This window comes from Salmo trutta, unplaced genomic scaffold (assembly GCF_901001165.1).
Source record: "Salmo trutta unplaced genomic scaffold, fSalTru1.1, whole genome shotgun sequence".
NCBI lineage: Eukaryota > Metazoa > Chordata > Actinopteri > Salmoniformes > Salmonidae > Salmo > Salmo trutta.
The window spans coordinates 2,026,055-2,051,770 of NW_021823073.1; the positions used below are offsets into that span (position 1 = coordinate 2,026,055).

The 25,716-nt window shown below is 44.0% G+C and overlaps 2 protein-coding genes across 5 annotated transcripts; both read right to left on the bottom strand.

The window, feature by feature from the left end:
* Window positions 1-637: 637 nt before the first annotated feature.
* Window positions 638-8,411, bottom strand: LOC115188704 (interleukin-18 receptor accessory protein-like). The gene is made up of 11 exons (XM_029747429.1): window positions 7,641-8,411; window positions 7,209-7,482; window positions 6,689-6,851; window positions 6,163-6,340; window positions 5,885-5,950; window positions 4,817-4,946; window positions 4,031-4,194; window positions 3,229-3,366; window positions 1,723-1,899; window positions 1,012-1,260; window positions 638-807 (listed from the first exon to the last, which is right to left on the bottom strand). Exons 1-11 carry the CDS (start codon window positions 7,744-7,746, stop codon window positions 638-640), a joined length of 1,815 nt encoding a protein of 604 aa, XP_029603289.1. The 5' UTR covers window positions 7,747-8,411.
* A 2,439-nt stretch (window positions 8,412-10,850) lies between these two features.
* Window positions 10,851-25,369, bottom strand: LOC115188720 (interleukin-18 receptor 1-like). 4 transcript variants are annotated; one of them, XM_029747466.1, is made up of 12 exons: window positions 25,096-25,369; window positions 24,758-24,812; window positions 24,040-24,316; window positions 23,507-23,690; window positions 22,467-22,635; window positions 20,901-20,966; window positions 17,465-17,591; window positions 17,246-17,376; window positions 16,520-16,669; window positions 15,709-15,861; window positions 13,157-13,341; window positions 10,851-11,186 (listed from the first exon to the last, which is right to left on the bottom strand). In XM_029747466.1, the coding sequence occupies exons 2-12, from the start codon at window positions 24,807-24,809 to the stop codon at window positions 11,004-11,006; spliced, it is 1,677 nt and encodes a 558-aa protein (XP_029603326.1). In that variant the 5' UTR covers window positions 24,810-24,812; window positions 25,096-25,369; the 3' UTR covers window positions 10,851-11,003. The 4 variants fall into 4 exon arrangements, with proteins under 4 accessions (XP_029603326.1, XP_029603327.1, XP_029603328.1 ...); XM_029747467.1 differs by lacking the exon at window positions 25,096-25,369 and having other exon boundaries at window positions 24,758-25,077; XM_029747468.1 differs by lacking the exons at window positions 24,758-24,812; window positions 25,096-25,369 and having other exon boundaries at window positions 23,899-24,124.
* Between the last annotated feature and the right edge of the window lie 347 nt (window positions 25,370-25,716).

The window sequence follows — 25,716 nt, forward strand, 5'->3', positions numbered from 1 at the left end:
AATTGAAGTTAACATTGAGAACATAATTCTCTTAACAATTAACTAGGAAACAAACAGAACTAAACGGAACTGAACAGGAGCAAGAGAAACGGGGACAGAACCTACCTGAATTTGTCCAATAGAAAGTAGTTTTCGTTGCAAAACGTTTTCCGTTTGCCAAAAGTTTTGCTATGGTCCAAAACCTTATGCTGCGGTGTGCTTTAAGGATTCTGATCTTTAGCACAATTATTGGAGAAAAAGCTGATCTGGTCGGTTTAAAAGACCAATTAGTGAAAAAAGAATACACCGAGGATCGGCATTGACTGCTATTTACCAGGAAGCACATATGTTACCAGGTTCCAGGAGGTAAGAACACATTCTTAGAAGCAACAACCATGAAACCACAGGTCCCTCAACCCCCCAAAAATATATATACAAGGTGTCAAGTTACTGGAGAACCATCCCCCCCAAAAATACATACAAGGTGTCAAGTTTCTGGAGAACCATCCAGTAACTTAGTAGCACTAAGTAGCACTAAGATCATGTTTCGTCCATTTAGTTTCAAGCTTTAGGGAAACCCAGCCCAGGCATTGAGAACTTTTAACAGCTACAAAACAGTCCCTCTGTCCTGGGTGTCTGTGTGTCTGTCTAAGAGTGTCTATGTGTCTGTCCCAGTCCCACTCTGGGCTGGCATGGCCTTGTGGAGGGATCTCCAGAACCGTGATCCAGAGTTGGAGCTAGTTATCATCCTTCCCTGGTCCTGGGGGGTCCAGTGCAGAGCAGGCAGGACTCTGATGGCCCTCCGAACCAGTGGGGGCAGCGGTAAGGCTGGAGCCACCAGGCCCAGGGTGTGAGACAGGGGTAGAGATAGAGGCCTGCTGCTGGTTGGGCTAGTGGTGCTGGGGCTAGGACTGGGGTTGGGGCTGGTGGTGCTGGGACTGGTGGGGCTGGTGGTGCTGGGGTTGGGGCTGGTGGTGCTAGGGCTGGGGTTGGGGCTGGTGGTGCTGGGGCTGGGGCTGCTGGGGTTGGGGCTGGTGGTGCTGGTGGTGCTGTGGCTGGGGCTGCTGGGTTTGGGGCTGGTGGTGCTGGGGCTGGTGGTGCTGGGGCTGCTGGGGTTGGGGCTGGTCCAGATGAGGATGAGCCTGAGGTGTGGGTCTTGTTGTAAGGCTCTGATGCCTGTCTCCAGTTCAAACAGACAAGTACTGGCCAGGTAGTCAGGACTCAGGACACACACCAGTCGCCTGCTGCTGCGGATCGCACACACCACATCCTCTGCATACGCTAAAGCACAGAACACACACACCAGATATGCATACACACACACACAAACACAAAACCACAAACACCACACAAGTGTCATGCTTGGCAGTGAGACATGATAGTTATGCAGACTGTCAAAATCTGACAGTAAAACAGTGACTCTGGGAACCACACATTCTTCAAAATACATTTCATTTGAAAGCTGCCATCTCTAGGCCAACTGTACATTCAATGGCAATGTTTTACAGTCTAATCTGGTAATGTGACTGTTTCTATTCACATGGCCTGCTCAACTATAACCTAGATCAGTTTGTGCAGTATAGCTAACTCCTATGGTCGTTGGCTGGCTCTACAGCACAAACTGGTCTGGGACCAGACTATTATGCGTCCTAAATGGCAGCCTTTCTCTATATAGTACCCTACTTTTTAGTAGTACACTAAATAGGGAATAGGGTGCCATTTGAGATGCAGCCTAGAACTCACCTCCGCCCGGCAGCAGGTCTCTCTCTAGCAGAAAGAGGCGGTAGCCCCACTGCCCCTCCAGAACCCTGGGCAGAAGCACCTCCAGTGGCTCCTCTCTTACTCCTCTTCCTCGTCCCCCCGCCTCCTCAGAGGAAGAGCTGGGCACGTAGGACACAAAGGCATCATATTCCTTGTCATCTACAGAGTCAATACAGGGAAGGAGAGAGAAGAGACATTCAGGTTACAGGGTCAATACAGGGAAGGAGAGAGAAGAGACATTCAGGTTACAGGGTCAATACAGGGAAGGAGAGAGAAGAGACATTCAGGTTACAGGGTCAATACAGGGAAGGAGAGAGAAGAGGCATTCAGGTTACAGGGTCAATACAGGGAAGGAGAGAGAAGAGACATTCAGGTTACAGGATCAATACAGGGAAGGAGAGAGAAGAGACATTCAGGTTACAGGATCAATACAGGGAAGGAGAGAGAAGAGACATTGAAGTTACAGGGTCAATACAGTTTATTGATGAATCATTGAAAATAGGTGTTCTTTTTAACATTTCAGGATACTTCCCGAATTGACTGATTTCAATTTGAACTGACCCCAACCCTTTTTTAAACACATAATACAACACATCGTACTGCAGTGATGACCGTTAGGACAGTGATGACAGTTAGGACAGTGATGACAGTTAGGACAGTGATGACAGTTAGGACAGTTATGACAGTTAGGACAGTGATGACAGTTAGAACAGTGATGACAGTTAGGACAGTGATGACAGTTAGGACAGTGATGACAGTTAGGACAGTGATGACAGTGATGACAGTTAGGACAGTGATGACAGTTAGGACAGTTATGACAGTTAGGACAGTGATGACAGTTAGAACAGTGATGACAGTTAGGACAGTGATGACAGTTAGGACAGTGATGACAGTTAGGACAGTGATGACAGTGATGACAGTTAGGACAGTGATGACAGTTAGGACAGTGATGACAGTTAGGACAGTGATGACAGTGATGGCAGTTAGGACAGTGATGACAGTTAGGACAGTGATGACAGTTAGGACAGTGATGACAGTTAGGACAGTTATGACGTAATTTCAAAGAACTGACAACTGGCTTTTTTTTCAGAACACCCAGCCATCTTTCTGTGTGGTTTGAGGTTGTAACAAGTCAAGTTGAAACAGTCATTTCCTGATTGCTAGATTTGAGGCTTGCCTAGAAGCTAGATAGCTTTAATCTGACAGTGTGTGTTTTCATGTGTGTGTAAGAGTGGGAGTGGAGGAGATGGACACCATATATCAGCCATTAGATACTTGGTAAGAGTGGGAGGAGAAAACCCCAAATCAAGATATCCTGTGATTTGTTTTCCTCATATCTTATCTTATCTTGTGGCTGTGTGTGTGTGTGTGTGTGTGTGTGTGTGTGTGTGTGTGTGTGTGTGTGTGTGTGTGTGTGTGTGTGTGTGTGTGTGTGTGTGTGTGTGTGTGTGTGTGTGTGTGTGTGTGTGAGAGAGATGTGTTGCTGACCTGTGGGGGTCTGTTTGTATGGCAGGTAGATTCTGTAGAGAATAGAGATCTCTAGCCAGTAGACATGCACTGTAATGCCCAGCCCAGCTACAAACAGCAGAGACACCACCGGACACACTATCACCAGCACACGGGAAACTGAAACAACATTACAAAATACACATTAGAAACTGGGTGGTTCGAGTCCTGAATGCTGATTGGCTGACAGCCGTATACCACGGGTATGACAAAACATTTATTTTTACTGCTCTAATTACGTTGGTAACCAGTTTATAATAGCACTAAGGCACCTCGGTGGTTTGTGGTATTTGCCAACATACCACAGCTAAGGGCTGTATCCAGGCACTCCGCGTTGCGTCGTGCATAATAACAGCCCATAGCCGTGGTATATTGGCCACATACCACACCCCCTCGGGCATTATTGCTTAATTATAACACATAGGAGAGTTGTTGTCTCAGATAACAGTATGACAAGATAGGGTTATTAAGTAAAAATACATTGCTAGTGTCCTCTGAAAAATGGATCTGACTCGTGGTAGGATAACCTTGGTACCCTGAACCAAATCAGATGTAATGAGAGACTAGGGCTGCGTTCCAATTATCTCTACTTCCTCTAGATGTGGGAACTTGTTCATTACTCCCAACAAATTGAAAACCATTGGATTGGACCAGGCAGGTGCAGGAGGGAGTTGCCATAAAACTAGTAATTTCATTCAAAATCCATGAAGGGAAGTGAACAAGTGCACACTTGGGGAGAAAGCAGAGATGATTGAGACACACCCCATCAGTGTTCTTCTGGTACCTGCAGATTTCCTTATCAGCCTGATGGTGACGCTGCTGTTGCCTACAGAGTTCTGGGCCAGACAGGTGAAGGTGGAGTCCAGGTGTAGCTGGGTCACCTCCGGGATTTGAGCTGTCCTGGTGACCGTGAACTCAAACTCTTCAATACTCCTTTCCCTCACCTGCCTGGAGAGGAAACAGAAGGTGACCCTCTGGTCGGCTATGAAAAGCCAACTGGCATTTACTCCTGAGGTGCTGACCTGTTGCACCCTCGACAACTACTGTGATTATTATTATTTGACCATGCTGGTCATTTATGAACATTTGAACATCTTGGCCATGTTCTGTTACCCGGCACAGCCAGAAGAGGACTGGCCACCCCTCATAGCCTGGTTCCTCTCTAGGTTTCTTCCTAGGTTCTGGCCTTTCTAGGGAGTTTTTTCCTAGCCACCGTGCTTCTACACCTGCATTGCTTGCTGTTTGGGGTTTTAAGCTGGGTTTCTGTACAGCACTTTGTGACATCAGCTGATGTAAGAAGGGATATATAAATACATTTGATTTGATTTGATTTGGTTGTGGCCCAAATGGCATCCTGTTCCCTATAAAGTACACTGTGCACTATGTAGGGACTAGGGTGCCAATTTGGGACGTAGGCATAGCCTACAGTGATACACAGTATTATTTTAATGATAGGTGGGTGCCTGACAAAAGAAAAGTTTCATGAATAAATCATTCCTTCATTAATGTTAATGCTTAATATACAATAACACATGACGAGCATCAACAACAAAAATGAGATCCAGCTCACTGTGCCTCCATCTCCATCAGTTTCATCATGCCTTCATGGTTGCTATGGGAACTGATCCACCACTGGACCACTGGGTCAAAGGTCCTCTGGAACCCAAACTGCACCTGACAGCTCAGATTATGAGGCTCCCCTGGGGAATAGAGGGTTGATATAAGGACTAGGTTCCATCCCTATTACCTATATAGTGCACTACCCCATAGGGCTCTGGTCAAAAGTAGTGCACTATCCCATAGGGCTCTGGTCAAAAGTAGTGCACTATCCCATAGGGCTCTGGTCAAAATTAGTGCACTACCCCATAGAGCTCTGGTCTAAAGTAGTGCACTACCCCATAGGGCTCTGGTCTAAAGTAGTGCACTACCCCATAGGGCTCTGGTCTAAAGTAGTGCACTACCCCATAGGGCTCTGGTCAAAAGTAGTGCACTATCCCATAGGGCTCTGGTCAAAAGTAGTGCACTATCCCATAGGGCTCTGGTCAAAATTAGTGCACTACCCCATAGGGCTCTGGTCTAAAGTAGTGCACTACCCCATAGGGCTCTGGTCTAAAGTAGTGCACTACCCCATAGGGCTCTGGTCTAAAGTAGTGCACTACCCCATAGAGCTCTGGTCTAAAGTAGTGCACTACCCCATAGGGCTCTGGTCTAAAGTAGTGCACTAACCCATAGGGCTCTGGTCTAAAGTAGTGCACTACCCATAGGGCTCTGGTCTAAAGTAGTGCACTACCCCATAGGGCTCTGGTCTAAAGTAGTGCACTACCCCATAGGGCTCTGGTCTAAAGTAGTGCACTACCCCATAGGGCTCTGGTCTAAAGTAGTGCACTACCCCATAGGGCTGTGGTCTAAAGTAGTACACTACCCCATATGGCTCTGGTCTAAATTAGTGCACTACCCATAGGGCTCTGGTCTAAAGTAGTGCACTATCCCATAGGGCTCTGGTCTAAAGTAGTGCACTATATAGTGAATAGGTTGCCATTTAGGACGAAGCCATAAACTGGTGAAACACAGTGATCATACTCTATACACCTGCCATCATCAAATCAATCAATCATTCAACCTCAGGCTCTGCACTCACCCAGCTCCACACCCTCCTTGTTGCCATGGGGATAAGTAATCTGTGGAGGGTCTGTGGTGTCAGCCGCTGTGGAGGTAAAAGTGACATTTACTAGAATGTGTGTGTACAGTATGTGTGCGTTCATGTGAACGAGCACATGTGGTGTTTGTGTGCGATTCGTAAGTGTGTGCATGTGATCGTGCTTGTGTGGTGTGTGTATGGGCGTGCGTTCATCTGAACACTCTTGTGTGGTGTGTGTTGGAAGACAGAGCCTGCAGCGACAGTCCTCCCGTACTTACGTATGACCGAGACGTTAACAGATCTCCTGACTGTCCAGGGGATCCCGTTGTCTTCATAGGTGTAGTCACAGAAATACAGTGTAGCATCACTCACATAGACAGTACCCAGCAGAAGAGTATACCTGTCTACCACAGAGATAGTCCTCTTCTCCTGTATCTCACACACAGGCCTGGCATCCTGCAGAGAAACCCATGACATAAAGCCATTACTCACTTGTTTGCCTGTTCAGCCGTTTGTTCACTTCTTTGTACATTGGTCTATTTATTCCATGCATGTGTTGACCTGTCACAGGTGAGTAGGTGTGTAACCGGTCACACGGGTGTGTAAGGCTTGTACTTGTGTTTACTAAAGGTTAGGAGTTTGTGTAAAGTCTTAGATGCAGTGGAGTGATACCATAATTACATTCTGAAGAGAAACAAACATCAGGTAAAACCTGCCGTTCATCAATATATCACCCACCATCCATCCATCCATCCATCCATCCATCCATCATCCATCCATCCATAAATCTGCTGGAATAATCACCTTGTACCATGTGACCTCTGACCTCTGTGTCTGACATTTGATCCCAGGGCAGGGGATCCTGCCACCTTTGCCCAGAACCAGAGTGACCCTGTTCTCCTCTGTGTCCCTGCACCCCAGGCTGGCCCTCTCCAGCACCTCCACATAGAAGTGGATCACCATACCACTGTGATATTAACAACACACATTCAAATTCACACATTGTGTTCTGGAAAGGTCAAATATAGGCAAACTATTTTTCAAAGTCAAACCCAGGCAAACTGTTCAAAGAAAGAACCGCATTTGTACTGTCTTTTTGAAGGCGTTTTGGTCCTGAAGAGAATTCATGTAATGACGTGGCATGTTTTGGAAAGTTAGCCTACTTCACTTCATCCGTTCGTTCCACCAAAGCTTCTCTCACTTCTTCTGATCAAAGGGCAGGAAACAGAGAGAGGGGCCCACCCAAACAGAGTCAATACAGACTACCTACCCTGTGAAACAGGACGAGGGGCCCACCCAAACAGAGTCAATACAGACTACCTACCCTGTGTGGCATGTGTACTTCCCAGAGTCCTTTGCGGTAACGGTAGAGAACCAGAGCGCGTTCCCCCGTCCTGTCACGGCCCCGTCATCTCTGAGGAAATCTCTGTCTCTATTGGTTTCCCCCTCGGCCCTCGACCAATCAGCTTCCTCAGAGCTGGCTGTGATGTTGTAGAGGCGCTCACAGAGACCGGTGGACTGTGGTTTGTTACATTGCATGACAAACCCCTCCCCAGAGAAAGCTTTGTAGCCGTACGTCTCTGAGCGTGGCTTCAAACCTACACGTGTCACACAAGAAAGACATCTCTCATTACACACAGATGTATGTATAATGTCATTAATACTGAAGGCATATGAAATGTCTATATGCACATGGAATCCTGTTAAAATCTATAAATGTTGTTTTGTACAATTGTTTGATAATAAAGATAAGTACCTTCTTCCTTGTCCCAGCGACTTTCACAGAAGTATCTCTGCAGAAAACATGCGATGATTGCTAAAGCCAGTGACGGTCCAGGGTGCATCACTCCGCACCACTTCATTCAGTCCAATATCAAATTCACCACTTCATTCATTCCAATATCAAACTCAGCACTTCATTCATTCCAATATCAAACTCAGCACTTCATTCATTCCAATATCAAACCCAGCACTTCATTCATTCCAATATCAAACCCAGCACTTCATTCAGTCCAATATCAAACCCACCACTTCATTCAGTCCAATATCAAACCCAGCACTTCATTCAGTCCAATATCAAACCCAGCACTTCATTAATTCCAATATCAAACCCAGCACTTCATTAATTCCAATATCAAACCCAGCACTTCATTCAGTCCAATATCAAACCCAGCACTTCATTCAGTCCAATATCAAACCCACCACTTCATTCAGTCCAATATCAAACCCAGCACTTCATTCAGTCCAATATCAAACCCAGCACTTCATTCAGTCCAATATCAAACCCACCACTGCGTGTCATAACTGTCACAAGGATCTGGGTTTCCTGGAAACAGAATCTCTTTCACCACTCTAAAACCAGACAAATAGCTGTCAGTCCTTTCCTAGTAAATGAAAAGGGACGCATCTGAACTAGTTTCCCTGCATTCCACTGCCCTGTTCTTCTTTAGCCACTAGTCTGTGCAGCTTGCCTCGTAGATGGTTGGAAACCAATCATATCTGATACTGGCTCCCCTCAGAGATGCACAATGTGAAAACATGACCACCAGTTTCCTATGTGTCAACGTCTATTTCCTGGTTAAATGCAGAGAGCTCTACTTCGCTAGAAGTTTCACACTATCTTCGGGTTTCTGTGCATCTGTGGGTGTGGGTAGCCGGAGTGTGAAATGTGTCTGTGTAAGTATGCAAGGCTGATCTGTGATGTAAGAGAAGACAGATTTGTTGCAAGTAGAAAACATTTATTGAAGCACAGTGTCAATACATTAGTAACACTGAACAGTGGTGAGTCTATAGACCAATACATGCAAACAGAGTAGGGTGGACAGATATGTTCTGTAATGAATGATACAGGCTTTGGCACAGACTTAGTTTGACATCTTTTGACAGAATCAGTGAGGCTATGTCCCATATAGTCCACTACTTTTGACCAGGTCCCATAGATCCTATGCACATTAAAATAAAGGCTTAATAATTAATACTGTCTTGATAAAACAGAACTAAAACACCAAATAAGTTAACACAAAACAAGACAAATGTAATCAGTCGTCAATGACTTCATCAATACATGTCATAATCCCATCTACTCATACTATGTGGATTATGAGATAAATCTTCATCTATATATCCTGTCTGGACATTCTGTTTACTGTTGTTGTCAGCATCATTTCACCAGGTCAAATTCCTGGTTCATGTCAATGTACTTGGTGATTCTATTGTGATTCTTATCATAGCAGCCTCCTACATACAGCCCTATGAAATATCAGGGCCAAGGAATTCATGCATTTCCTCTCAATGTCACTTCTGTTTCATGTTTGTTGGGAGTGCACGTAAGTACATTGAGGTGTGACCTGCTGCTGTGCGTGGTCTTTCCTTGAATCTCTAAAAGCTTTTTTTTGGGGGGGGGGGTGGCCCCCGACTGGTAACAGAGAGAAACAGGTAGAGCGAGAAAGACAATTCTTCTGTCCACTGGACAAGCAGAGAATGCCGTGGTAGTTTTGGATGGAAGTCAATGGGTCTTAAAGTAACTTCCAGTGAAAATCTCACTTTTACAAGTTCATATTCCATTAACTCATACCCAAATAATGTCCTATACTCGTATTTGTGGCCAATGCATACATTTGAGAAAACAAAAACACACAAAAACCCCACCTCAAACTTATATCTGAAATACACTTCTTACTATTTCCTCATAGAACATGACGTAATGTTGGTTCATTGGCCGAGCTCGCCAATCAGCGGTCTAGTCGCATTAATATTTTTAATGACCGGTATACGCCCACACCATTCTGTTGCTGGGAGAAGCCCACACCATTCTGTTGCTGGGGTAAGCCCACACCATTCTGTTGCTGGGGTAAGCCCACACCATTCTGTTGCTGGGGTAAGCCCACACCATTCTGTTCCTGGGGTAAGTCCACACCATTCTGTTGCTGGGGTAAGCCCACACCATTCTGTTGCTGGGATAAGCCCACACCATTCTGTTGCTGGGGTAAGCCCACACCATTCTGTTGCTGGGGTAAGCCCACACCATTCTGTTGCTGGGGTAAGCTCACACCATTCTGTTGCTGAGGTAAGCCCACACCATTCTGTTGCTGGGGTAAGCCCACACCATTCTGTTGCTGGGGTAAGCCCACACCATTCTGTTGCTGGGGTAAGTCCACACCATTCTGTTGCTGGGGTAAGCCCACACCATTCTGTTGCTGGGGTGAGCCCACACCATTCTGTTGCTGGGGTAAGCCCACACCATTCTGTTGCTGGGGTAAGCCCACACCATTCTGTTGCTGGGGTAAGCCCACACCATTCTGTTGCTGAGGTAAGCCCACACCATTCTGTTGCTGAGGTAAGCCCACACCATTCTGTTGCTGAGGTAAGCCCACACCATTCTGTTGCTGAGGTAAGCCCACACCATTCTGTTGCTGGGGTAAGCCCACACCATTCTGTTGCTGGGGTAAGCCCACACCATTCTGTTGCTGGGGTAAGCCCACACCATTCTGTTGCTGGGGTAAGCCCACACCATTCTGTTGCTGGGGTAAGCCCACACCATTCTGTTGCTGGGGTAAGCCCACACCATTCTGTTGCTGTGGTAAGCCCACACCATTCTGTTGCTGGGGTAAGCCCACACCATTCTGTTGCTGTGGTAAGCCCACACCATTCTGTTGCTGGGGTAAGCCCACACCATTCTGTTGCTGAGGTAAGCCCACACCATTCTGTTGCTGAGGTAAGCCCACACCATTCTGTTGCTGAGGTAAGCCCACACCATTCTGTTGCTGAGGTAAGCCCACACCATTCTGTTGCTGGGGTAAGCCCACACCATTCTGTTGCTGGGGTAAGCCCACACCATTCTGTTGCTGAGGTAAGCCCACACCATTCTGTTGCTGAGGTAAGCCCACACCATTCTGTTGCTGAGGTAAGCCCACACCATTCTGTTGCTGAAACTATTTCACTCTTATAGTTAAAAATGGCACATTAATCACGTTAGATGCATTTATTTCACCCGGAGCAGGGTTGTGGTAAAGTTGAAGTTATTTTTTAAATAATTGAAAATAGATGCCATTATTTCATTTGAATTTGAGTTTACTTTGTGAATTGACTGAACCCAAACCCTGCCCTGGAGCCTATATAATCACAGAATGGTCCTCTCATCCTTCGGGGGGCGCCGTCTGGTCCTGGCAGGCATACGGTAGCGCAGCTCCTTCCAGAAGGGTGAGGAGAGGGGTTTGGAGTGGGAGCCTCTCCAGGTGACGGTGTGTCCTGACTGGGCCAGCAGCCGCAGGGCCTCAGGGAGGGAGTCCAGCTCCAGATCCACCTAAAACATTTACAGAATAATGTAGTGAATTTTTGGGGGTAGCCCCGCCCGGGACTTGAACGGAGGTCCACCAACTGCCGACCCAACACCTTAGTTGTTACACCAAGAGATCCGAACCCCTTGACAAGATCACTAGTTCCAACTGTTCTGCCTGCAGCTATAGAACCCTGACCTGTTCACCGGACGTGCTACCTGTCCCAGACCTGCTGTCCCAGACCTGCTGGAACCCTGACCTATTCACCGGACGTGCTACCTGTCCCAGACCTGCTGTTTTCAACTCTCTAGAGACAGCAGGAGCGGTAGAGATACTCTCAAAGATCGGCTATGAAAAAGCCAACTGACACTTACTCTTGTGTTACTGACCTGTTGCACCCTCGACAACTACTATGATTATTATTATTTGACCATGCTGGTCATTTATGAACATTTGAACATCTAGGCCATGTGCTGTTATAATCTCCACCCGGCACAGCCAGAAGAGGACTGGCCACCCCTCATAGCCTGGTTCCTCTCTAGGTTTCTTCCTAGGTTTTGGCCTTTCTAGGGAGTTTTTCCTAGCCACCGTGCTTCTACACCTGCATTGCTTGCTGTTTGGGGTTTTAGGCTGGGTTTCTGTACAGCACTTTGAGATATCAGCTGATGTAAGAAGGGCTATATAAATCAATTTGATTTGATTTGACTAGGTGTTGTGTTAAGGTTGCTACAATTACTAATTTAGCTGATATAGCGCTTTTCATTACAAAATAGAATCTCAAAAACGCACTGAAAACAAACATGCACAACCAATTGCAAAAGTGGAAAAATACAAAGTGTTTCTAGTCAGCTTTGGAAAGGAAATGGAGTTGAAGCAGTTTGAAAAGAAGTTGAAGCCGTTTTAAAGGAAATGGAGTTGAAGCAGTTTGAAAAGGAAATGGAGTTGAAGCAGTTTGAAAAGAAATGAAAAGAAATGGAATTGAAGCAGTTTGAAAAGAAATGGAGTTAAATCAGAAAGACAGCATGGCATCAGCTCCAGGTCTACCTGTTTATTTAGTTTGAAAGACAGCATGGCATCAGCTCCAGGTCTACCTGTTTATTTAGTTTGAAAGACAGCATGGCATCAGCTCCAGGTCTATCTGTTTATTTAGTTTGAAAGACAGCATGGCATCAGCTCCAGGTCTACCTGTTTATTTAGTTTGAAAGACAGCATGGCATCAGCTCCAGGTCTACCTGTTTATTTAGTTTGAAAGACAGCATGGCATCAGCTCCAGGTCTACCTGTTTATTTAGTTTGAAAGACAGCATGGCATCAGCTCCAGGTCTATCTGTTTATTTAGTTTGAAAGACAGCATGGCATCAGCTCCAGGTCTATCTGTTTATTTAGTTTGAAAGACAGCATGGCATCAGCTCCAGGTCTATCTGTTTATTTAGTTTGAAAGACATCATGGCATCAGCTCCAGGTCTATCTGTTTATTTAGTTTGAAAGACAGCATGGCATCAGCTCCAGGTCTATCTGTTTATTTAGTTTGAAAGACAGCATGGCATCAGCTCCAGGTCTATCTGTTTATTTAGTTTGAAAGACAGCATGGCATCAGCTCCAGGTCTACCTGTTTATTTAGTTTGAAAGACAGCATGGCATCAGCTCCAGGTCTACCTGTTTATTTAGTTTGAAAGACAGCATGGCATCAGCTCCAGGTCTATCTGTTTATTTAGTTTGAAAGACAGCATGGCATCAGCTCCAGGTCTATCTGTTTATTTAGTTTGAAAGACAGCATGGCATCAGCTCCAGGTCTATCTGTTAATTTGGGAAATTGATTTGACAGGGACAGCGCACATTCACCAACGGTATCGTCCCAAATGGCACCCTATTCCCTTTATAGTGCACTACTTTAGACCAGGGCCCATAACACTATATAGGGAATAGGGTGCCATTTGGGACACACCCACAAAGCTAACTGTCATCCATAGGCAGAACTCGTCCATAGGCATAACTACCTGGCTGTCTGGGGCTGACTCTGTCTGGATGAGGACCAGCCATGTCTGCCGTTCCACCAGTGCAGCATGGAGCCCAGTGAGCAGACTATACTGGCTGTCCTGCCCTGGGTTCAGCCCCAGGCTGCTGGGCACCAGGATCAGTCTCCGGCTCTGCTCTATACACCCCAGCACCGCCTCAGCCACCGCTGGAAACACAGAGCACATACTGTACTGATACAGATACAGGAACAGGAACGGGTACAGGAACAGATACAGGAACAGGAATAGGTACAGGAACAGATACAGGAACAGGTACAGGAACAGGTACAGGAACAGATACAGGAACAGGAACAGGAACGGGTACAGGAACAGATACAGGAACAGGAATAGGTACAGGTACAGATACAGGAACAGGAACAGGAACGGGTACAGGAACAGATACAGGAACAGGAATAGGTACAGGTACAGATACAGGAACAGGAATAGGTACAGGAACAGATACAGGAATGGGAACGGGTACAGGAACAGATACAGGAACAGGAATAGGTACAGGAACAGGTACAGATACAGGAATGGGAACAGGTACAGGAACAGGTACAGGAACGTGTACAGGAATGGGTACGGGAACAGGTACAGGAACGGGAACACAAATGGGAATGGGAACGGGAATGGTTACGGGTACAGGAACGGGAACAGGTACGGGAATGGATATGTGAACGGGTACAGGTACAGGAACGGGTACAGGAATAGGAACCTGTACAGGAACAATAACCTGAACAGGAATAAGAACATGTACAGGAACAGGAACATGTACAGGAACAGGTACAGGAACGGATACAGGTACAGGTAGAGGAACAGGTAGAGGTAGAGGAACAGGAACAAGAACAGGTAGAGGAACAGGTAGAGGTAGAGGGACAGGTAGAGGAACAGGAATGGATACAGGTAGAGGTAGAGGAACAGGTACAGGAATGAGTACAGGAACAGGAACGGGTACAGGAACAGGAACAGGAACCTGTACAGGAACAGTAACCTGAACAGGAATAAGAACATGTAAAGGAACAGGAACATGTACAGGAACAGGTATGGATACAGGAATAGGAACAAAAATGGTACGGGAATGGGTACGGGTACAGGAACAGATACAGGAACGGGAACAGGTACAGGAATGGATATGGGAACTGGTTCAGGTAGAGGAACAGGTACAGGAACAAGAACAGGAACAGATACAGGAACAGGTACAAGAACAGGAACAGGTACAGGAACAGGAACAGGTACAGGAACAAGAACAGGAACAGATACAGGCACAGGAACAAGAACGGATACAGGTACATGAACAAGAACAGGAACAGGAACAGGTACAGGAACAAGAACAGGGATGGATACAGGAACAAGAACATGAACAGGAACAGGAACGGATACAGGTAGAGGAACAGGTAGAGGAACAGGTAGAGGTAGAGGAACAGGTAGAGGAACAGGTAGAGGTAGAGGAACAGGAACAGGTAGAGGAACAGGAACAGGTAGAGGTAGAGGAACAGGAACAGGTAGAGGTAGAGGAACAGGTAGAGGTAGAGGAACAGGAACAGGTAGAGGAACAGGAACAGGTAGAGGTAGAGGAACAGGAACAGGTAGAGGTAGAGGAACAGGAACAGGTAGAGGTAGAGGAACAGGACAGGTAGAGGTAGAGGAACAGGTAGTGGTAGAGGAACAGGTACAGGAACAGGAACAGGAGAGGAACAGGAACAGGTAGAGGTAGAGGAACAGGAACAGGTAGAGGTAGAGGAACAGGAACAGGTAGAGGTAGAGGAACAGGACAGGTAGAGGTAGAGGAACAGGTAGTGGTAGAGGAACAGGTACAGGAACAGGTAGAGGTAGAGGAACAGGTAGAGGTAGAGGAACAGGTAGAGGTAGAGGAACAGGAACAGGTAGAGGAACAGGAACAGGTAGAGGTAGAGGAACAGGAACAGGTAGAGGTAGAGGAACAGGACAGGTAGAGGTAGAAGAACAGGTAGTGGAACAAGTAGAGGTAGAGGAACAAGTAGAGGTAGAAAAACAGGTAGAGGAACAGGTACAGGAACAGGTAGAGGTAGAGAAACAGGTAGAGGAACAGGTAGAGGTAGTGGAACAGGTAGAGGTAGAGGAACAGGTAGAGGTAGAGAAACAGGTAGAGGAACAGGTAGTGGAACAGGTAGAGGAACAGGTAGAGGTAGAGAAACAGGTACAGGTAGAGGAACAGGTACAGGTAGAGAAACAGGTAGAGGAACAGGTAGAGGTAGTGGAACAGGTAGAGGTAGAGGAACAGGTAGAGAAACAGGTAGAGGAACAGGTACAGGTAGAGGAAGAGGTAGAGGAACAGCTACAGGAACGGATACAGTTCCAGAAACAGGAAATGGTACAGGAACAGGTACAGATAAAGGAACAGAAACAGGTACAGGTTCAAGAACAGTGCATACAAACACACACACACACACACACACACACACACACACACACACACACACACACACACACACACACACACACACACTTACACACACCAGTATGAGGACAAATGTGAGGACAGTGGACTGACTCACCCTCCCCAGGGAGCATGTCACGGTCGTAGAGACACAGGCTGTAACCATACTCCTCTTCCAGCACCTCCTCCACCTGACGCCTGTCCTCCTCACTGACACCTGATTCTGTGTCACTCTTATAACACAGCACATAGGCATCGTAACGCTTCCCATCTGAAACACACCATTCAGACAAGTTAGAACACAGCACATAGACAATGTAACACAGCACATAGGCATTATAACACAGCACATAGGCATTATAACACAGCACATATGCATTATAACACAGCACATAGGCATCGTAACGCTTCCCATCTGAAACACACCATTCAGACAAGTTAGAACACAGCACATAGACAATGTAACACAGCACATAGGCATTATAACACAGCACATAGGCATTATAACACAGCACATATGCATTATAACACAGCACATAGGCATCGTAACGCTTCCCATCTGAAACACACCATTCAGACAAGTTAGAACACAGCACATAGACAATGTAACACAGCACATAGGCATTATAACACAGCACATAGGCATTATAACACAGCACATATGCATTATAACACAGCACATAGGCATCGTAACGCTTCCCATCTGAAACACACCATTCAGACAAGTTAGAACACAGCACATAGACAATGTAACACAGCACATAGGCATTATAACACAGCAGATAGGCATTATAACACAGGACATAGGCGTTGTTACACATCCCATCTGAAACTAACACAATTCATCCAAATCATGTGGTGAAACACGATCTACAACGAGATTGTTTGCATGGGACATTGGCATGTTTGGTGTTAGGTGTTATTCTCACCAGAGACGTTGTGATGATGCCAACCCAGATCATCTCTGAGAAATAGAATGATGTCCACCTTCAGCTTGACATAGACAACAGTCACCACCACCACCGTCACGGCAAAGACCCCCACTATACCCAGCACCAGGAAGTGGAACTGGGGTGGACCTAAAGGGTGACATGAAATACACACACACACACACACACACACACACACACACACACACACACACACACAAAAATAAACCTGATAATATCAAACAGCTGTTACTGTACAGCGGAAAGAGAAACTGGAGAGAAAAAAAATCACAGAAAATCATCCTAATTTCACACAGAAGTGATGATAATCTATTCTTGATTAAATGTCATGGTAACCTAAGAGCAGAATAGATAATAATCTATTCTTGATTAAATGTCATGGTCACCTAAGAGCAGAAGAGAGGGTTCTGTGAAATGACCAGTAGAGTTTGATAAAGGCAGACTCTGTAATATTTTTAATGATTGGAAAGCTAAGATGTCCCTTGGGGTGGCAGCGTAGCCTAGTGGTTAGAGTGTTGGACTAGTAACCGAAAGGTTGCAAGATCAAATCCTTGAGCTGACAAAGTACAAATCTGTCATTCTGCCCCTGAACAAGCCAGTTAACCCACTGTTCCTAGGCCGTCATTGAAAATATGAATTTGTTCTTAACTGACTTGCCTAGTTAAATAAAGGTAAAATAAAAATTTCAGAGGCTGCTTGACTTACTCTTCTGTTGGAAGATGATGGAGACGTTGGAGTTCCTAGATGGAGACTCCACTTGACAGGTGTATCTGTTCCTCAGCTGCTCCTCTGACACCTGCCTGATCACCAGCGATGCCTGGTGATGGCCATTCTCTCTGGAGAAAACAGTCAAGTGTGTTGTGTTAAGTGATTTGAAATAGTATTTGAACCCAGGTCTGTTCTGTAGTGAGTGTACATGCTCACTCTGAAGTGTTAGAAAACACTGGTAGGGTCTCCTGGTTATCCTCCACAAAAGATCTGTTTTCCAACCAGTATAAGAGGTCAGATTCAGAGGACAGGACAGCCATGCAGACCACCACCACAGTGGATCCTGGAGAAAACACACAACATTCACTAACACTTTGCTAACTACCTCTCTCAAAGAGTGCAGTGTATAAAGTCAGACAATCTCAGCCATTCCCTGTCACCAAAGGAGTACCCCAAGGCTCAATCCTAGGCCCCACGCTCTTCTCAATTTACATCAACAACATAGCTCAGACAGTAGGAAGCTCTCTCATCCATTTATATGCAGATGATACAGTCTTATACTCAGTTGGCCCCTCCCCGGATTTTGTGTTAAATGCTCTACAACAAAGCTTTCTTAGTGTCCAACAATCTTTCTCTACCCTTAACCTTGTTCTGAACACCTCCAAAACAAAGGTCATGTGGTTTGGTAAGAAGAATGCCCCTCTCCCCACAGGTGTGATTAATACCTCCAAGGGTTTAGAGCTGGAGGTAGTTACCTCATACAAGTACTTGGGAGTATGGCTAGACGGTGCACTGTCCTTCTCTCAGCATATATCAAAGCTGCAGGCTAAAGTTAAATCTAGACATGGTTTCCTCTATCGTAATCGCTCCTCTTTCACCCCAGCTGCCAAACTAACCCTGATTCAGATGACCACCCTACCCATACTAGATTACGGAGACATAATTTATAGATCGGCAGGTAAGGGTGCTCTCGAGCGGCTAGATGTTCTTTACCATTCGGCCATCAGATTTGCCACCAATGCTCCTTATAGGACACATCACTGCACTCTATACTCCTCTGTAAACTGGTCATCTCTGTATACCAGTCGCAAGACCCACTGGTTGATGCTTATTTATAAAACCCTCTTAGGCCTCACTCCCCCCTATCTGAGATATCTACTGCAGCCCTCATCCTCCATATACAACACCCGTTCTGCCAGTCACATTCTGTTAAAGATCCCCAAAGCACACACATCCCTGGGCCGCTTGTCTTCTCAGTTCACTGCAGCTAGCGACTGTAACGAGCTGCAACAAACACTCAAACTGGACTGTTTAATCTCAATCTCTTCATTCAAAGACTCAATCATGGACACTCTTACTGACAGTTGTGGCTGTTTAGCGTGATGTATTGTTGTGTCTACCTTTGTGCTGTTGTCGGTGCCCAATAATATTTGTACCATGTTTTGTGCTGCTACGATGTTGTGTTGCTACCATGTTGTTGTCATGTTGTGTTGCGACCATGCTGTGTTGTCATGTGTTGCTGCCTTGCTATGTTGTTGTCTTTAGGTCTCTATGTAGTGTTGTGTTGTCATGATGCGTGTTTTGTCCTAAATATATATTTTATTTTTATTTTTAATCCCTGCCCCCTTCCCTGCAGAAGTCCTTTTGCCTTTTGTTAGGCCGCCATTGTAAATAAGATTTTGTTCTTAACTGACTTGCCTAGTTAAATAAATAAAATAAAATACTTAGGGCAGGGATGGGGGTGGAGGCCACAAGTCATCTGAACTCATCATGAGGGGCCGCAGTTACCCCCCCCCCCCGAGATAAATGTTTTACATTTTACACATTTTGACATGGTGTGTAGAGAAGATGTTGCTGTTTTAAAGCTAGTTTGCTACAATTCTACACATTTAGCAGAAGATTTAGCAATTTTATTACTCATTTCATGCACTTTTTTGTTTTAGAGTTAATTTTGTGCAATTTTACAAATTTTGCAAGCTAATGTCCTACAATACTACACATTTTTCCATAGCATGATTACTACGTTTAGATAAGATAGCTGGCCACTAGCCTAACCTACCAATATAAAATATGATAGCTGGCCACTAGCCTAACCTACCAATATAAAATATGATAGCTGGCCACTAGCCTAACCTACCAATATAAAATATGATAGCTGGCCACTAGCCTAGCCTAACCTACCAATATAAAATATGATAGCTGGCCACTAGCCTAACCTACCAATATAAAATATGATAGCTGGCCACTAGCCTAACCTACCAATATAAAATTTGATAGCTGGCCACTAGCCTAACCTACCAATATAAAATATGATAGCTGACCACTAGCCTAACCTACCAATATAAAATATGATAGCTGACCACTAGCCTAACCTACCAATATAAAATATGATAGCTGGCCACTAGCCTAACCTACCAATATAAAATATGATAGCTGGCCACTAGCCTAACCTACCAATATAAAATATGATAGCTGACCACTAGCCTAACCTACCAATATAAAATATGATAGCTGGCCACTAGCCTAACCTACCAATATAAAATATGATAGCTGGCCACTAGCCTAACCTACCAATATAAAATATGATAGCTGGCCACTAGCCTAACCTACCAATATAAAATATGATAGCTGGCCACTAGCCTAACCTACCAATATAAAATATGATAGCTGACCACTAGCCTAACCTACCAATATAAAATATGATAGCTGACCACTAGCCTAACCTACCAATATAAAATATGATAGCTGACCACTAGCCTAACCTACCAATATAAAATATGATAGCTGACCACTAGCCTAACCTACCAATATAAAATATGATAGCTGACCACTAGCCTAACCTACCAATATAAAATATGATAGCTGACCACTAGCCTAACCTACCAATATAAAATATGATAGCTGACCACTAGCCTAACCTACCAATATAAAATATGATAGCTGGCCACTAGCCTAACCTACCAATATAAAATATGATAGCTGACCACTAGCCTAACCTACCAATATAAAATATGATAGCTGACCACTAGCCTAACCTACCAATATAAAATATGATAGCTGGCCACTAGCCTAACCTACCAATATAAAATATGATAGCTGACCACTAGCCTAACCTACCAATATAAAATATGATAGCTGACCACTAGCCTAACCTACCAATATAAAATATGATAGCTGGCCACTAGCCTAACCTACCAATATAAAATATGATAGCTGACCACTAGCCTAACCTACCAATATAAAATATGATAGCTGGCCACTAGCCTAACCTACCAATATAAAATATGATAGCTGGCCACTAGCCTAACCTACCAATATAAAATATGATAGCTGACCACTAGCCTAACCTACCAATATAAAATATGATAGCTGACCACTAGCCTAACCTACCAATATAAAATATGATAGCTGGCCACTAGCCTAACCTACCAATATAAAATATGATAGCTGGCCACTAGCCTAACCTACCAATATAAAATATGATAGCTGACATGGCTAATTGAGTGACTGACATAACAATAGAAAAAGAATTTAGAAATTGCACCTTGTGTATTCTGCTGTTCTACCTCGCAACAGTAAGTTGAGAAGTTGAGACCACGTGACAATTCAGACACTAATTGACACCCATACAGATAAGTAGAGAGGAACTCACCCATATCTACATTAATAACCTCCCCATCCTGAGGTCTGATGATCTTTGGCATAACCTGGGATCTTCCTGTACAATACAATAATATCACTGTAGTCAAAACACAAATATCACTGTAGTCAAAACACAAATATCACTGTAGTCAAAACACAAATATCCCTGTAGTTAAAACACAAATATCACTGTAGTCAAAACAGAAATATCACTGTAGCTGAAACAGAAATATCACTGTAGCTGAAACAAAAATATCACTGTAGCTAATACCAAATATCACTATGGTTAAAACAGAAATATCACTGTAGCTGAAACAGAAATATCACTGTAGCTAATACCAAATATCACTGTAGCTGAAACAGAAATATCAATGTAGCTGAAACAGAAATATCACTGTAGCTGAAACAGAAATATCACTGTAGCTGAAACAGAAATATCACTGTAGCTAATACCAAATATCACTATGGTTAAAACAGAAATATCACTGTAGCTGAAACAGAAATATCAATGTAGCTGAAACAGAAATATCACTGTAGCTGAAACAGAAATATCACTGTAGCTGAAACAGAAATATCACTGTAGCTAATACCAAATATCACTGTAGCTGAAACAGAAATATCACTGTTGCTGAAACAGAAATATCACTGTAGCTAATACCAAATATCACTATGGTTAAAACAGAAATATCACTGTAGCTGAAACAGAAATATCACTGTAGCTGAAACAGAAATATCACTGTATCTAATACCAAATATCACTATTGTTAAAACAGAAATATCACTGTAGCTGAAACAGAAATATCACTGTAGCTAATACCAAATATCACTGTAGCTGAAACAGAAATATCACTGTAGCTGAAACAGAAATATCACTGTAGCTAATACCAAATATCACTATAGTTAAAACACAAATATCACTGTAGCTGAAACAGAAATATCACTGTAGCTAATACCAAATATCACTATAGTTAAAACAGAAATATCACTGTAGCTGATGCAGAAATATCACTGTAGCTGAAACAGAAATATCACTGTAGCTAATACCAAATATCACTATAGTTAAAACAGAAATATCACTGTAGCTGACGCAGAAATATCACTGTAGCTGAAACACAAACATGAATGTAGTTAAAAGGAAACTATTTCTATAAATTGTTTTAATCAGAATAAAGCATCAAAATGGACAAAAGTTACAGATCCTTGTTCTTGCATTATAGCTTTCCGCTATAGCCCAGGTTCAGATCCACCAAACATGAAATACATCTTAACTAACAAATACATTTCATTATAGCTTTCCGCTATAGCCCAGGTTCAGATCCACCAAACATGAAATACATCTTAACTAACAAATACATTTCAAGGTATCTTTGCAAAAGGTCAGAAGCTCCAAAACCATACAGCAGGGTTGGGGTCAATTCCAGTCGATTCAGGAAGTACACTGAAATTCAAATTCTCTTCAATTCTTTTCAATTAATAAACATTTCAAATTGGAATTGGATTTACTTTCTGACTTGACTGGAATTGAAATGTAATTAATCCCAACCCTGATATCCAGTACTGTCCAGTAACTTCTTACCTTCTCTAACGGTCCGCTCCATGGTTCTGGACAAGGTAAACACCTGTCCATCATGGAGGTTTGAGTTGTATGTGTAGTATGAAGTGCAGGTATAGTAACCACTGTCATTTTCAGAAGCACTCATCAGGTATCCATCGCCAAAGTCAGAGGGTAACTCTGTGTCACAGTTCTACAATGCATTAATCAAGACACAGGTAAGACACATATAATACACAGGCAATAGCAGGTAATAAACAGGCAATAATAAGCAATAAACAGGCAATAACAGGTAATAAACTGGCAATAACAGGTAAGACACATAATACACAGGCAATAAAAGGCAATAACAGGCAATAACAGGTAATAACAGGTAATAACAGGTAATAAACTGGCAATAACAGGTAAGACAGGTAATACACAGGCAATAACAGGCAATAACAGGTAATAAACAGGCAATAACAGGTAATAACATGTAATAAACAGGCAATAACAGGTAAGACACATATAATACACAGGGAGTTTTTCCTAGCCACCATGCTTCTACATGTGCATTGCTTACTTCCTGGGGTTTTAGACTGGGTTTCTGTATAAGCACTTTGTCACAAAGTACACTGAAAGTCACACTGATGTAAAAAGGACTTTACAAATAAATGTGATTAATAAACAGGTAATCAACTGGTAATAAATAGGTAATACAACGCCAGTGTCTATTGATGCTAATCACAAAACTGAGAGTTGTTTTTGCTGCACCATCCATGACAACTAAAACGTTGATGCTGGTCCCTATGCTAGCTAGGACACCCACTCAGGCTAGGGGAAAAACATGAAATAACAGGAAATACCCTGTGGCTTTTGGTCTAGTGGAAAAAAAATGACAGAGTATTCAATAGTACCTTGCCAACGGCTAGAGGGAAAACACACCTCTTCAAGCAGATGTCTTTAGTTTTAGCCAAAGGCAAGTAAGAAGAACTAGTGGAGACTCAACATCACTGGATATTTACTACTACTTACTTTGTCAACTGCTGGGGGATGGGGGGGGCAAAGAAAAGAAGAAGTCATACCTTGTACCACGTATAATTATGTTTTGTGAAGTTTTGTGGGATGCTGTCTGACGTGCAGGTTAACTTTTCACAGGACTGTCTCAGATAGCAAGTGGATACATACACATCCATATCTGTGTAACACTGGCCAGAGAACACTGTGATGTTAAACCACGCTGTTCTCAGGGGCTGGCCACTGGCATCGCTGCAACAGTCCAGACAGAGATATGACCATTAATCAACCAATCAATCAATCAAACCATCAACCATTCAATCAGTCAATGAATCAATGCATCAACAGAATGACGCATAAAATACATCAGAGGGAAGGAGAAGACAGTTGAAGAACAAAAGTATGATAGATAAAATGGACAATAAAAGGCCAACTAGATTTGTAAGAGACAGACACTTACAGTAGAGAGCAGGAGTAGGACCCCTGTTGTTTGGGAGAGACACTTACAGTAGAGAGCAGGAGTAGGACCCCTGTTGTTTGGGAGAGACACTTACAGTAGAGAGCAGGAGTAGGACCCCTGTTGGTTGGGAGAGACACTTACAGTAGAGAGCAGGAGTAGGACCCCTGTTGGTTGGGAGAGACCCTCAGGATGACGAGAGTGTCTTCAGACCTCCACACCGCAGGCTCCTGAAGCTCCCCAGGCCCAGAGTGGTTGCTCCATGCCAGGGTCAGGTTGCCCTCCCTGTGCCCTGCCATGGTGGTCCGCAGCGGGCACTGGAGCACTGCCATCTCTCCCTCCCGGACATGAACAGGTTGGACACACGACTTACATGGAGATGGAGGAGAGTCACATGACGTACAGCCTCCTCTGACCAGCTCTGTGGGAAGAACATCCAAGATAGACCGTCTCAGTGGAGGACGGAGGGCACCCTATTCCCTAACAGACCTTTGGCACTACTTTTGACCAGGGTCCCTGGCACCCTATTCCCTATATAGTGCACTACATTTGACCAGTATCCATGGCACCCTATTCCCTATATAGTGCACTACTTTAGATCAGGGCTCCCTGTTGGGCTATGGTCAAGAGTAGTGCACTATGTAGGGTAGCCTAAATGTACTGTACAAATATTTTATGCGGTACAAATAAACATTTTACACCGACCTTAAAACTGTTATAGGGTGCTCAATAGGACAACAATTAGCCATGAAAGGTTTGTTGTATGAATGGTCTTTTTGGTTGGTTAGCAGCAGTTTCTAGGGCAGGATACTCATCATGTGTTACTTCTAAAACATGTTGTAACCTGCTCATTCTAACAGACCTTGGGTTGCAGAGAGGATGAGGAACGTAAACAGTGGGGTCATCTTCATCATGTTCTTAATTCACACACAGACAAACACACAAACACACACAGACAAAACACACAAACACACACAGAGAGAAAGTCAGTGGGGGAAAAGCCCCCTGAACCACAAGTCATAACAAATATATTGAAAAAAATGACAGCAGAGAAACTTAGAACTTTTGATGAAAGTGAAATATAAACAGGTACTACCAGATCAACATAATAGTACTATGTTATAGCAGGCTGCATGACTATAGATAGAATAAGAATAACCTACAATACAACAACATTCAGTAAAGGGATTAATAACTTACTCAGCTGTGAGTGTGGAGGTAAATTCCAAGATGATATTGTGTATTTTCGCAGACCATTAACAGAAACTGAGGAAATGCTTTCTGTTCTAAGCTACTTCCCTTTAAACTTCAGGATAGCAGTTTCGTTCTCGGTAGGAACTGGAGTTTCCATATTAATATATTATATTTCACGTCTCCTCCTATAATCTATAGTCAAATTGACCGAGTGAATACAGCTATTGACTCAGTTTAGTGGCCTAATTGTATGCTACCCACTGATGAAGACTTAGCCCACTGACTAGATGTCAAAGTGAAACTTTGTGATTCTAGTGCCATTGCAGGTGCTATATGCAGATGTGACAAGGCGTGACATAATACTTGTGATTTCCCAGAAATCCTGGTGTATCTAAGATATTGGCGCCACCTTCTTTCTGTGTGTGGGGAGAGCAGACCGCGACACTAGCTAGGTGTACGTCCGATTGGCGACAGATTTTCATGATAATATTGAAAAAATCCGCATAAAGAAAATATGCGCACTTCCCCACCAGTGGTGTTTCCGCTAAACTGATTTGTTTAGGATACAAATCAGCATGTGATGACGTAGTGCACACGAAATGTTGTTTTTCCTTCAAATTGGAAGGT